This window comes from Chiloscyllium punctatum, chromosome 49, assembly GCF_047496795.1.
Source record: "Chiloscyllium punctatum isolate Juve2018m chromosome 49, sChiPun1.3, whole genome shotgun sequence".
Classification (NCBI taxonomy): Eukaryota; Metazoa; Chordata; class Chondrichthyes; order Orectolobiformes; family Hemiscylliidae; genus Chiloscyllium; species Chiloscyllium punctatum.
The window spans coordinates 24,653,157-24,666,721 of NC_092787.1; the positions used below are offsets into that span (position 1 = coordinate 24,653,157).

At 43.3% G+C, this 13,565-nt stretch overlaps 1 protein-coding gene across 5 annotated transcripts in view; it reads left to right on the forward strand.

Annotated features, from left to right (window-relative positions):
* Nucleotides 1–13,565, forward strand: part of col27a1b (collagen, type XXVII, alpha 1b) — a 653,616-nt gene that overhangs the window by 340,460 nt on the left and 299,591 nt on the right. For 4 of the 5 annotated variants that reach the window (XR_011956099.1, XM_072565909.1, XM_072565908.1 and 1 more), the window contains exon 14: nucleotides 12,002–12,046. The exons of the other annotated variant lie outside the window; for it this stretch is intronic. Coding sequence is in view for 3 of the 4 variants with exons in the window: in XM_072565909.1 (XP_072422010.1) it covers nucleotides 12,002–12,046 (45 nt within the window). In the remaining variant the exon portion in view is untranslated. The remainder of the gene's footprint in view (nucleotides 1–12,001; nucleotides 12,047–13,565) is intronic. 5 annotated transcript variants of the gene reach the window in all.

Here is a 13,565-nt window from a genome sequence, read left to right on the forward strand (position 1 = left end):
TCGTCCATTGGCAGCATGTTCCAGGCACCTACCACCCTCTGTGTAAAAAACCTGCTTCACATTTCTCCTTTAAGCTTTCCCTCTTAAAAAGCAGATGGATTGATGCTAGAATGGTCACCGAGGAAGTGGTAGAGGTGGGTACAGTTACAACATTCAAAAGTCATTTGGACAGGTACATGGGTAGGAAAGGTTTAGAGAGTTATGGACCAAACGCAGGCAAATGGCACTAGTTCAGTTTAGGAAATCTGGTCAGCATGGATGAGTTGGGCCAAAGGCTCTGTTTCTGAGCTGTTTGACTCTATGACTGTATAGCTGTCAAGTCTTTATTGGGTATGAGAATAGATGACATATACAAGTTTACACCTCCCCTTGTAATGCTCGCAGACGGGATGGTTTGTGATGTAATGGTGTCTTTGTGTTGATGAACTAGTGCAGGCCTGATGGGCTGAATAGCCTCCTGCTGAATTTAACAATTCTGTGATTTGGTGAGTGATGGAGCAATGAGCTAATCAAATGGCCATTCTGTTTTTGCAACATTGTTTGTGGGATTAGTCCAAGCACAAGTGATTTTCTGAATGTTCTGCTGAACTTAAAAGGTCAAGAAGTGGAGTTAAGCGCTATATTAATTATGATGCATATAATAAATGTGTATTATGTATAAGATTATTATAAGTGAGATTTCCCACAGTTCTCACTTGGTAAGTAAGCCATCACTAAAAGCTTAATTTGTGCAGTGTTAATTATGATATATATGAATGCAAAACACTGCAGATGCTGGAAATCTGAAACAGACAACGAATTCTGGAGAAACTCAGCATGTCAAGCAGCATCTCTGGACAGAGAAAGAAATAATGTTTCAGGTTATTAAAGCAGAAAGTGCTGGAGAAACTCAGCAGGTTTGGCAGCATCTCTGGACAGAGAAAGAGATAATGTTACAGGTTATTAAAGCAGGAAGTGCTGGAGAAACTCAACAGGTCTGGCAGCATCTGTAGAGAGAGAGAAAGAGGATTAATATTTCGAGTCAAATATGACTCTACCTGACAGCATTCTGAAGAGAAGTCATTCTTGTCTTGAAGTGTTAGCTATGATTTATGTTAAATCATTGATTTTAATCTCCCTCTAACGTGACGGTGTGGTAAATGGCCAGAATAGATGTATACAGACACATGCACTGTCAGAAACAAGTGGGTTTGCAGTTTGATGAAGTTATTTGGAATTTGGGTTGAACTGTAAAGAGATGACGTAAAAATGGTCAGACACCTGCAGTCAGCGAGATTCCTGAACTGAAATGGGATTCTTTTCAACCATAATGACCACACTGAAGGCATGTTTATATTGCTGCTGGACTAGAACCAGGACTGCTGGTTGCAGCATGTCAGAACTATGAGTGTCACCATCCACACCCTTGTCTTTCTAGTTACATCAATGAATGAAACACTTCAGAGTGCACCAAACTCACAATACCATTTTTCCCTGGGAATGTCATTTACTAAAATTACGCCTCACCTATGCTCATCTTTCCTCTGATGGGATCTGTTACTAGCAAGGCCAACATTTGTTGCCCATCCCTCATTGCCCCTTGAACAGAGGGGCTTGCTCAGCCATTTCAGAGGGCAGTTTAGAGTCAGCCATGTTATTATGTATGGAGTCACATGTATGCCATGCCACAAGAGAATGGCAGATGGGCCAAAGGGTCTCTTGGTCCATAATAGTTTGACGACTCCCTTCCATAAAGAGCTTCAGAAAACTAGATGGGTTTTTTTTAATGGTCATGGTCTCCATTATTGAGACTAGCATAATATCTGGAATTAGGAGTCTAATGATGCCCATCATTAGACAATTGCCAATTGTCAGAAAAACCCATCTGGTTCATTAATGCCCTTTAGGGAAGGAAACTGCCACTCTTACCTGATCTGGTCTACATGTGACTCTAGACATAGCGCAATGTGGTTGACCCTTCACTGCCTTCTGGGCAATTAGGGATGGGCAATAAATGTTGCCTAGCCAGCAATACCCACATCCCGTGAATGAACTTTTAAAAATCTAAATTTATTGTTAACATTTCACCAGCTGCCCTGGTGGGATTTGAACTATATCCTTAGTACGTTAGCCTGTACCTCTGGGTTATCAGTCCAGTACCATCATCAGCACACCACCATTTGGTCGTCAAGCTTGTAAAACATCACTGGGTGTGGCAATTGGACATCTCTGAGGATAAAGCTAAGAGCTTGGGAAAAATAAAATGAAGGGATTTTCAGACCATTCGAATTGAACATTTGGTGAGGGATAGTCACACGCCTCCCTGTGCAATCCCGAGGTGCCTCCCCTAGCTTTTAACCCTCACAAAGGAGCATGGGTAGCACAGTAGCTCAGTGGTTAGCACTATTGCCTCACAGCACCAGGGACTCGGGTTCGATTCCACCCTCAGGCAATTGCCTGTGTGGAGTTTGCACCGTGGGCTTCCTCTTGGTGCTGATTTCCTGCCAGTTAGGGTGAAATGGCCATGCTAAATTGACCATAGTGTGCAGGCTAGGTGGGTTAGCCATGGGAAATACTGAGTTGCAAAGATAGGGTAGCAAACTGGATGTGAGTGGGTCAATGAAACTTGATGGGCCGAATGGCCTGCTTCCACACTGTAGGGATTCTATGATTCCAATAAATGTAACAGTTGAATCATCAAAGTAGTTGCTTTTTCCCCTGCTACCTTTGTTTATTGGGGATCCTTGGATTGGTGCTGGATGCTAAACCCCCTTCTGTTTTAACCACTCCCCGACACGATTTGTAAACTTGAGGCATGGAGTTATGACTTTGATGAGAACAATGCAACATGTTGCACAGGAACTAACTATTGATTACTGTGGTCAGGCCCAAGCATGACAGCCATTTTCTGTCAGACGTCATGTTGCAAAAGGAATCCCTTGTTCATGTTCTGCTGTTTCTGTTTGAAACATTATTTAATTTTCTTTTCTGTTACTCAGCACTTCCCCTGTGCCTCTTTCAGTGCTAGACAACACCTTCAGCTAAACAACGGTGGTGAAATAAACATCATGTAGGGGAATTATTTAATTAATCTAGTCTACAGCTTGAAGACAACTTCATTCTTTATAGCTTCTAGCTGGCGTCACTATTTATTCACCAAGTCAGAACTGATTGGATGGCAGCTTAAGATCCATGTTGAAATTATTTGCATGGATTTTGTTAGTCACCGTTTTGTAATTTTCATCAAAGAACACTTTGAACTCTGTAGAGAATTTAGCCAGCGGTGGTTTAGTGACAGTCACTGAACTGCGTACTTACTGTAATGTTCTCCAGATTGAGGTAACTGCATGTTTGTTTCTGATCAGGCTGGAAAAGCGAAATCTCTCTTCAGTTCCTGGTAAACAGGGATATCACAGTGAACCTTGTTTTTGGTGTGACAATGTGATTACCCTTTAGGTACTGCAGTCTTAGCCCTGCAAGTCTCTTTGAAGATAAAAGCACCAAAGTTCCAGAGTATTGCAGGCTGCTGACTCATTATGAGAGATAAAAGCAAATTACTGCGGATGCTGGAATCTGAAACCAAAAGAGAAAATGCTGGAAAATTTCAGCAGGTCTGGCAGCATCTATAAGGAGAGAAAAGAGCTGACCTTTCGAGTCTAACTGACCCTTTGTCAAAGCTAAAAGAAAGGGGAGAAATAGGGAGGTACTTATATTGGCCCCTTTTTTAGCTTTGACAAAGGGTCAGTTAGGCTCAATACGTCAGCTCTTTTCTCTCCTTACAGATGCTGCCAGACCTGCGGAGATTTTCCACCATTTTCTCTTTTGGTTTCATTATGAGAGACGGCTGATACTAGTTTAACTTGAGGGTCACCATACCCTCATGCAACAAGGTCAGCCGAATGGGTCTAATAGAATATGAGTTCCCTGATTTGGACTGCTTAAGCTGGTTTCCCAGTGAGGGAGCCCTGGCTGGCAGTTATAAACAGGAGTGTCAATGGTTCTGCTCACTCTGAAAGCTGGCTCTGAGTGAGCCGGATCAGCATCTAGGATGCTCTATGTCTAAATAACAGGTGGGTTGGTGATGGGATACCGGCCTCCGTGGAGTTATTTCACCTCAAATGAGGGAAGTGGTTGGGAAGCCCGGACGTTGACAGTGGCCTTTCAGTAACCTGCTGCTAACCTACAACCCGCCCTCCTTCATATTGATCACTCCCACCATTGGTTTCGATGTCAGAGGCTGCCTGGGCTACTAAGCTCTCTGATTCTCCCTCCCCACCCCTCCCCACCATCTCCTCCTTCGATAAGACATTCCTTAAATCCACCTCTTTCATCAAGATCTTAACTCACTGACGGAATATCTGCTTACGTGGCTCAGTGCTAAACTTAGATGGAGCACACATCAACTGCTTAATTGGGGAATGCGGCTATACAACTGTAAGTTTTTGTTGTTGTTGCACCATCATAGGCTTGACAGTCAAAAGGTCTGCTGCCAATTGTCAGATAAATGCCAGACTTCACATTGGAAACTTAGTGATTGTTGCTGGTATGCCTTCACGAAATTGGTGCACCCTTATTCCTAAATGTCTGTGTCCTCGACCATAGAATCAGTATAGAAGCAGGCCATTCAGCCCATCAAGTCCATACCACTCCTCCTAAGAACATCCCACCCAGACCCATGCCTCTACCCCTGTATTTCCCATGGCTAATCCACCCACCCTGCAAATCCCTGGACATTATGGGTAACTTTGCATAGTCAACCCATCAACCTGCACATCTTTGGACTGTGAGAGGAAACTCGAGCAAACCCACGCAGACACGGGGAGAATGTGCAAACTCCACACAGCCAGTTGCCCGAGGCTGAAATTGAACCTGGGTCCCTTGCACTGTGACGCAGCAGTACTAACCACTTTATGGTCTTGTGTGGCCTTAACAGTTGTAAAATTATTTTGGCACTAACAGTTTGATAACCATTTATATATGTTGTTTGAGAGTGAACTGGAAGGGCCAAACCACTAGCAGCTTTTACCAAATAATTATGTCTTTCACTTCCAACCTTAAAGAGGACGTCCCCAGAATAATGTGCTATAACTGTATTGTTACAAGGTTGAAGGGATGTACTATTCCTTTAAGAGAGAGAGAATGCTGTTCTGAACTGAGAGCTTGTATGTGACTAGGTGGCAGTCCCAGAGTATACTGAAAAATTGAAAATATGTATCATTGGCTCTAAAATGGATACCTGAGTTTTGGTTGCTGTTTTGACAACAATTCAAATGTGAACAATTTTTAATTTCTGCCCCAGGATACTAAAACCAAATTGAGTTTGAATTTATTGTTTTGCCAACATTGAACCAATGAGATGATCCAATGTTGGGGGGGGGGGGGGGGGAGTATAAAATGCAGACATTTTGAAAATTGGTCAGAGAGCAACTGCTGTAGAGAGAGAGTGCGAGAGAGAAACTGGAGAGTTACTCTCCAGGAAAGAAGGAAACACTCAGTATCAAAGATATCGTTTCATGTGAAACATACTCGCAGCAAAAAGAAAAATGACACAGGGTGATCCTCAGCCGGAAGAAGGAAGACACAGAAGAAGACAGTGGCTGCGTGGTTTTGAAATTAAGTTGATGTAATTTTAATAGGTGTATTATTGGAACAGCATATTGTTATAAAGTTGGAGGCCGGTAGTAAGCAGTTAAGAGAAAGGGGGGCTTAGAGTTGTGAATAGTTGTGGCTAATGTTCAATTTTAGAGTTAAAAAATAAATTGATGTTCTTTTCTTTAAATAGTGAACTTTTGGAGTTCTCTGTCACTCATATTTTAACAGATTATAGGGCGAGGCGAGCTTTTCTGGATGTTCGGGTTTAATTAACAGAGAGGTTCACTGCTGTGTCAGAACAGTATGGAGTTTTGAAATCCACCTACTGTACAGTCAGCGAGACAGCAACTGCAGACGGTGGTAAAACCTTCCTTCTGCTGAACAAACAAGAACTTATTAACATTCAAACTGTGTGATCTTTGTTTTAATTACAAACCTGCTAATTAAACAGAGAAATCTGCAGGCCACAGTTTCTGCTGTGTGGAGGAGGGTACTGTAAAAGCCACAATCTGCTTGTCTATGCCCACATTTCCATTCTCGAATTACCTCATGGAAATCAGATCCATGATTCACTTATGGGCCCATGAGGCTGATTTTCCCGATCTTGGTGTGAACCAGTCAAACCGTCACCCATATCAGCCCCAGATGGTGATACCATTGCTCTTCCAGCAATGGAGGTATTCAGTTTTCAGGCAACTATCCCTTGGCGTAATTGCGCATTTCCATGGAGCAACAGGAACATGGAGCTATATGGAAGGACAATGTGGAACAATGAAAGGGAAGTGGTACAAGGGTGAACCAAAGTGTCTTACAACCCCCTGCAGAGCCTTGGAGGCTTCAGTGAAGTGAGACTCAGGTTTTGCACTCTAGAGACTGTCCTGATTGAGATCAAACCTTCACAAACAGGCCACTATCTCTGGTCGTAGAATCTTCATGTAATGCAGGGGCTGCATGGTGGCTCAGTGGTTAGCATTTCTGCTTCATGGTGCCAGGGATTCAAATTTGGTTCAGTCCTCTGTCTGTGTGGAGTATGCATGTGCTCCCTGTGCCTGTGTAGGATTCCTCCCAGAGTCCAAAAATGTGCAGGTTAGGTGGATTGACCATGCTATATTGCCTATAATGTGTAGGTTAGGTGGGTATTGCCATGGGAAACGCAGGGTTAGTGAGTGGATGGGATGCGCTTTGCAGGGTCAGTGTGGACCTGTTGGACCAAATGGCCTGTTTCCAGGCCGTAGGGGATTCTATAATCTGTCCCATGGTCGTCAACCTCCTCCTTGCTCCCCCTATGAATTCCTGGCAGCATCTGCATCCAGCACAGAATCATGGGAAAGGGTGGCCAAGACGAATTTTGGGTCAGTAGAGCCTGAGGTATTAGTAGCGAGGTGGGCCCAAAATGGACCCATGGTGGCAGTGGAGTGGAGTTTGGGCTGGTGCAGTACCCGGTGGCATCTGCACTGGTGAGGACTCAGTGGCAAGGGCATCAGTGGAGGCAAGATGGCACTGAAGTGGGGACTCATTCCCAGCCTTCTGGCCCATGGTCCATGATGAAACACTTAACAAGAAGGACTGTAACATTGAACACTTTTACTTTATTTATTTATTTTTCTGCCTATATATTCTATGCTTTTTTTTTGCGTTTCAAGATGGCACCGAAGAGTGGTGACACTATGCAACAATTTTCACCATATTTTGTAATAAAATGCATGGTGACAAAAAATAAATTAAATGAAATTGATGACAGAGCTAAAGCTTACCTGTGGTTAATCCCATTGAGGGCGTTGACAGAGCCAATAGAGAAATATAAAAGCCACAATCCTCCAGGAGAGATGATGGCTGAGGGTCGTCATTGCTAGACTGTTAATCCACAGACCCAGGTAACATTTTAGGGACATGGGTTCAAATCCCACCACAGTGGAATTGTAATTCAATTAGAATGCAATGACGACCATAAATCAATTGTCAGGAAAAGCCCATCTGGCTCACTCATCTCCTTTGTGGAAGGAAATCTGCCATCCTTACTTGGTCTGCCCTACATGTGACTCCAGACTCACAGCAGTGTGGTTGACACTTAGCTGCCCTCTGGGCAACTAGAGATGGCCAATAAATGCTGGCCTGGCTGGCAATGCCCTCATCCCATGATTGAGTAAAAAAGAGTAAGTACCAAAATGGAGAGACATCCATGTGACAAGGTCACATCTATTGACTCTGACTTCCAGCATCCACAGTCCCTACTGTCTCCAATGTCCATGTGACATATCAGAAACTGATTAAGGATAAAGCTCCAACAATGTTCCCTCGAATTCTTTAGATGCAGAGATTGAAATGGATCGAAAAACAAAGAGTAATTGCCAGAGGAAACTGAGAATGATGACATGAAAATGAGAGCATCATCCCCAAATTCATCCTGTTCAAACTAACAGCATAACCTTGAGAAGTGAGACTTGGCTCCTCTTGATTTATAGGAAGTAGAAGTAACGAGGCAGTAACTCAATAAAGAGCTCTTTGAAAAGTTTAATATCAAAATGTTTTCACTTTTAAAGATTTTGGACGCCAGCATCTCCTTGGGTTTCTCTTGAACCCAGTCCAATCCAAGTCCTGCTCCAAGTTGAACTCTCAGCCAGAATTATATAAATATTAACGAGATAGAGAACCAATCAAAAGTGATGGATAAACAATGCAAATCTGTGTAAATTAATCTCCCTATCATTAATTTTAACACTCATAAAGGGTAGAATTTTCCCCTTCTTGGTATGGGGTGGCAAGAATTGTGGGAGAACACAGCAACAATGGCAAAAAAATCAGGATCTCAGTGTTGTGAAAAAGGTTTCCAATTTTCTCCTTAATCTTTAAGCAGTGACGGCAGAATCTCACTATTGAGTAACGACTGACCATGTTTCCATGTATTTGCATCTTATTACTAACCAAGCCTGCCTTACTTGGGAGCTACTTCCGATTCTGCACTCCAACCCCAAGAAACTAAATGTGTAACACAGACCAGGTCCCTGCTAGCTATGGCTCTCCAACTGCTTATCCCAGCTGTCATCTCACTGTTTCTTCACCGCATGCATAACGGACACCATCCTTCTCTGACCTTCATCCACAAAAGTCAACAATCACCAACCATCAGCTTCAGAACAGCATAATGCCTGCTTTTTGAACAACTCTCACACCACTTCAACACTCCACTTCAGAGTTCAGAGATGCCTGCGTCTTACACCTTGCCAGGTTGCTATCCCAAAAGGGACACATGCATCTTCGAAACCTGTCTGATTCACTAATGTCCTTCAGGGAAGAAAATCTGCCCCCCTCACCTGGTCTGGCTTACATATGAATCCAGACCCACAGCAATGTGTTGATTCGCAATCACCCTTTGAAATGGCCTAGCAAGCCACTCAGTTGTACCAATTGCTACAAAGTCTCAAAGAAATGAAACTGGACAGATCACCTGGCATCAACCCAAGCACTGGAAAAGACAATGCCAGGAACAGCCCTGTTGACCCTGCAAAGGCGGGGGCAGTGGTGTGGGGGCAATAATAGTTTCCCAGACTGAATCCTGGGAAGGCAGGACTGGCACATGAAGAGAGACTGAATCGGTTAGAAGAATGAGGGAGGAATCTCATAGAAACCTTTCAAACTCTAACAGGACCACATAGGGTAAACACAGGAAGGATGTTCCCATTGACTGGGGTCACAGTTTAAGGATACAAGGTGGGCCATTTAGGACAGAAATGAGGAGAAGTTTCTTCGCCCAGAGAATGGGGAGCCTATGGAATTCTCTGCCACAGAAAGTGTCTGAGGCCAAAACACTGAGTATTTTCAGAAAGGGGTCAGATATATTCTTAAGGTGAAAGGGATCAAAGGGACCCCACATCATATCTGCAACAGCATCCTGCCTTCACTCTGTCCTTCCCTTCTCCACCAATGCTCTGGCTTTTCATAAAACCGTAATCAGGGAGAGATTGTAAAGCCAGCTGTCACTGTATTCCTGGAATTGCCTTCACATATTAAACCCTTCTTTTATCAGACAAACTTTCAGTCAACATCCTGGGGGTTACCATTGAGCAGAAACTCAATTGAACTCTCCATATAAATACAGTGGCTAGGAGTCTTGCAGAAAGTAACTCACCTCCTGACTCCCCAAAGCCTGTCCACCATCTACAAGGCACCAAGTCAGGTGTGTGATGGAATATTCCCCACTTGCCTGGATGGGTGCAGCACCAACAACACTCAAGAAGCTTATCACCATCCAGGACAAAGCAGCCCGCTTGATTGGTACCACATTCACAAAATTCCACTCCCTGCACCACTGATGCTCACTAGCAAGTGTGTACTATCTACAAGATGCACTGCATTAATTCACCAAAGATTATTATACAGCACCTTCCAAACCACAGTCATGACTAATAGCAGCAGATACATGGCAACACCACCCCTTTCATCTCCCCCTCCAAGCCACTCATCATGCTGGAAATATATCGCCACTCCTTCCATGTCGCTGGGTCAAAATCCTGGAATTCCCTCCCGAAGGGCATTGTGGGTCAACTGCATATTAACTGCAGCAGTTCAAGAAGGCAGCTCACCACCACCCTCTTTTTGGATGGGCAATAAATGCTTGACCCAGCCAGCAATACCCACAACCGGTGACAGAATAATTAGTGAATTGCTGCTCCAGTTCTCTTGTTATGCAGTGATGGAGGCTTTGTGGTTAAACCTTTACCCTGGTAATGCAGAGGACCCACGTTAATTGGGCTAAGTCTGTGTTTTTACACACGCAGAGTCATCAAGCTGTACAGCACAGAAGCAAACCCTTTGGTCCAACTCATCCATGCTGACCTGATATTCTAAATTAATCTAGTTGAATTTGCCAACATTTGGTCCATATCCCTCTAAACCCTTCCTATGCCTGAAACGTCAACTTTCTGCTCCTTGGATGCTGCCTGACCTGCTGTGCTTTTCCACCATCACACTTTTCAACTCTGACTCCCCAGCATCTGCAGTCCTCACTTTCTCTCAGCCGCTGAAGTAGTAAGCAGGATGGAAACAATTGTAAGCAAGGGAAGTTTGTAAATTTATTAAGATATAGGAAGCCAACTAAATTTGCGCCAATAAAATCCAATCACAGGCTGTCTTTAGATTGGACGATGATCATCCTTGTGGAAACATTTGCGAGTTAGGAATTTGTTAAATGTAGCCCGCTGATGTTTTCCTCTGTGTGTGGTGTACTTGGAGCTCCAAATGCATCATTACATCTCGCCACACATTGTGAGTTCATACATAATTAAGCAGTGTTGATGAAGTATTTGATTGTGCCACAGTGCCACAGTTACAGCTTCACCAGTATTAGTATAATGGAGCAGCAAGATGTTTTATTGAGATGATAATTCTTTGCAGAGTTTTGATTGCACAGCAAAGTAATTGCATTTTTATTTTGCATTTATGTATTACAAAAGGGCTGTGATTCAGTCTGTGTTTTTACACACGCAGAGTTATCAAGCTGTACAGCACGGAAACAAACCCTTTGGTCCAACTCATCCATGCTGACCTGATATTCTAAATTAATTTAGTTCAATTTGCCAACATTTGGCCCATATCCCTCTAAACCCTCCTATTCATGTATCCATTCAGATGCCTTTTAAATGTTGTAATTGTACACATAGACTTAAAGTAAGGGGCAGAAGGTTTAGAGGGGATGCCAGGACCCCCAGGGAGTAGTGAGAGCCTGGAACTAGCTGCCTGTCAGGGTGGGAGAGGCAGAAATCCTCATCACATTGGCAAAGTATTTAGATGTACACTTGCGATGCCAAGACATGCAAGGTTATGGACCAAGTGCTAGGTTAGAATAGGTAGGTGCTTTCATTTCTGACTGGCACACACTGAACGGGCTGAAGAACCTTTTTTAAGCTGCGGACCTCAATGACTCTGTGACATACAAAGCGTGTGATTCAGTCTGTGTTTGGACTGAACTCGATGTCATTCAGACCTTTATTTACAGGATTAAACCTCGCAGCGATTCCACTAACAGAAACATCAATGAGACACAGGTTCGGTATTTTACTCAGGATTTTCAACCTGGTTCATTTCCAGTTTGCCCCTCCCAACAAAATAAAATCGGTGGCCACTGGTTACAGTTCTCTCTTTTACTGTGGGGTTCCTATCGCCCCACTGCGGATCAAAGGGCGTAAGGTTTGCAAAGCTCTGTAGGCCACACCAAGCAGGATAACAAGCAGGTCTCTGTTTTGGAGACTGAGTGAACGTTGTCTGAACTTCATTTGTTTGCACGCCTTCCCTCAATAAGGGTGCTGCAGATTACACAGGGCACAGAGGAAGCTAGGTCATCCCCTTTCGAGCCTTGCCTTTAGAGATCTAATCACTTTCAAACTGTTTTATTTGTTTAGGAAAGAGCCAGTAATCTTCTGATCTTTGCTTACAGGGAGATTTGGGAGCCCCAGGACCTCCTGGCGTTCGTGGGCTGGTTGTAAGTACCAAACATTCCTTCCCTGATTCAATGCCACTCTTTATTTTGCATTGAGTTGGATCATTCTGCATTCGGCTCTCTCTCTCAGCTTTAAAAATGCAGAGAATCCTGTCACTATTCAGACGTTGCATTATAACTGTTTAGTTAGCCAAAAGTGGCAGCTGAACACCACAACCATCACAAATATTATTTAATAGATCAGATTTATTCATTACTGTTTCACAGTGAGCTATTCAAACACTGGGTTTGCAAATACTCAAATCTTTTAACTCACTAACAATACTTTGGTTTCAAAATACCATTGAATCATTCTCAGAAAGATATATTTTAATTCTTGCTTTGGTTGCATTCCTCTCTCCTGGCATATAGTCCTCCCTGGAGACATTCCAACCAGCACACAAGCTCTGACTGTTGCACTAACAATTAGGAGTAACTTTATTCTCATAAAACTAAAACTATAGATTTAAGTTTTTGGACAAAACACAATGAACTCTAAAATTTCGCACTTTCGTAATATTTCTATTTTGCTCCCACTTCCTCTTCTTTCACAGTGTCTCCCCTACCAATTGCTAAAGAGAAATACAAAGACTTTTATTTGCATTAATGTAGCACCTCTCACAACCACTAGACATTTCATAACACTGTGTGGCCTGTTAAACAGTTTCGACGTACAGTCAATGCTGTAAGGTAGAGAGTGCAGCCAACCCTTAACACACAGCAAGCTCCCACAAAAGCAGTGTGGTAATGATTTGATCAGCTGTTGCTGTGATGTTGATTAAGATAATCATTGATCAGGATATTGTGAGGCAAACCCTCTGCTCTTTGAAACAGTATCATGGGATTTATAGCTTCTACCCAAGTAGTCAGGTGGAAGTCTCAGTCCACCATTTTAAACCTGATGTGGAGGTGCCAGGTGTTGCACTGGGGTGGACAAACCAGAAAAGTCACACAACATCAGGTTAGAGTCCAACAGGTTTATTTGAAATCACAAGGTTTCAGAGCACTGCTCCTTCGTCAGGTGAGATGGTTTGTCAAACATAGAAAACGTAAAAACATAGAAGCTGGGAGCAGGAGACAGCTATTTGGACCTTCGAGGCTGCTCCACCATTCATCACAATCATGGCTGATCATCCAACTCAGTAGCCAAATCCTGCTTTCGCCCCATAACCTTTCATCCCATTTGCCCCAAGTGTTATATCTAGCCATGTCTTGAATACATTCAATGTTTTGGCATCAACTACTTCCTGTGATAATTAATTCCAAAAGGCTCACTACTCTTTGGATGAAGAAATGTCTCCTCATTGCTGTCCTAAATGGTCCACCCTGAATCCTCAGACTATTACCCCCTAGTTCTGGACACACCCACCATCGGGAGCATTCTCCCTGCATCTACCCTATCTAGTCCTGTTAGAATTTTATAAGTCTCTCAGATTCCCCCCTTATTTGTCTAAACTCCAGTGAAAACAATCCTAACCACGTCAAGCTCTCCTCATATGTCAGTCCCGCCATCCCCGGAATC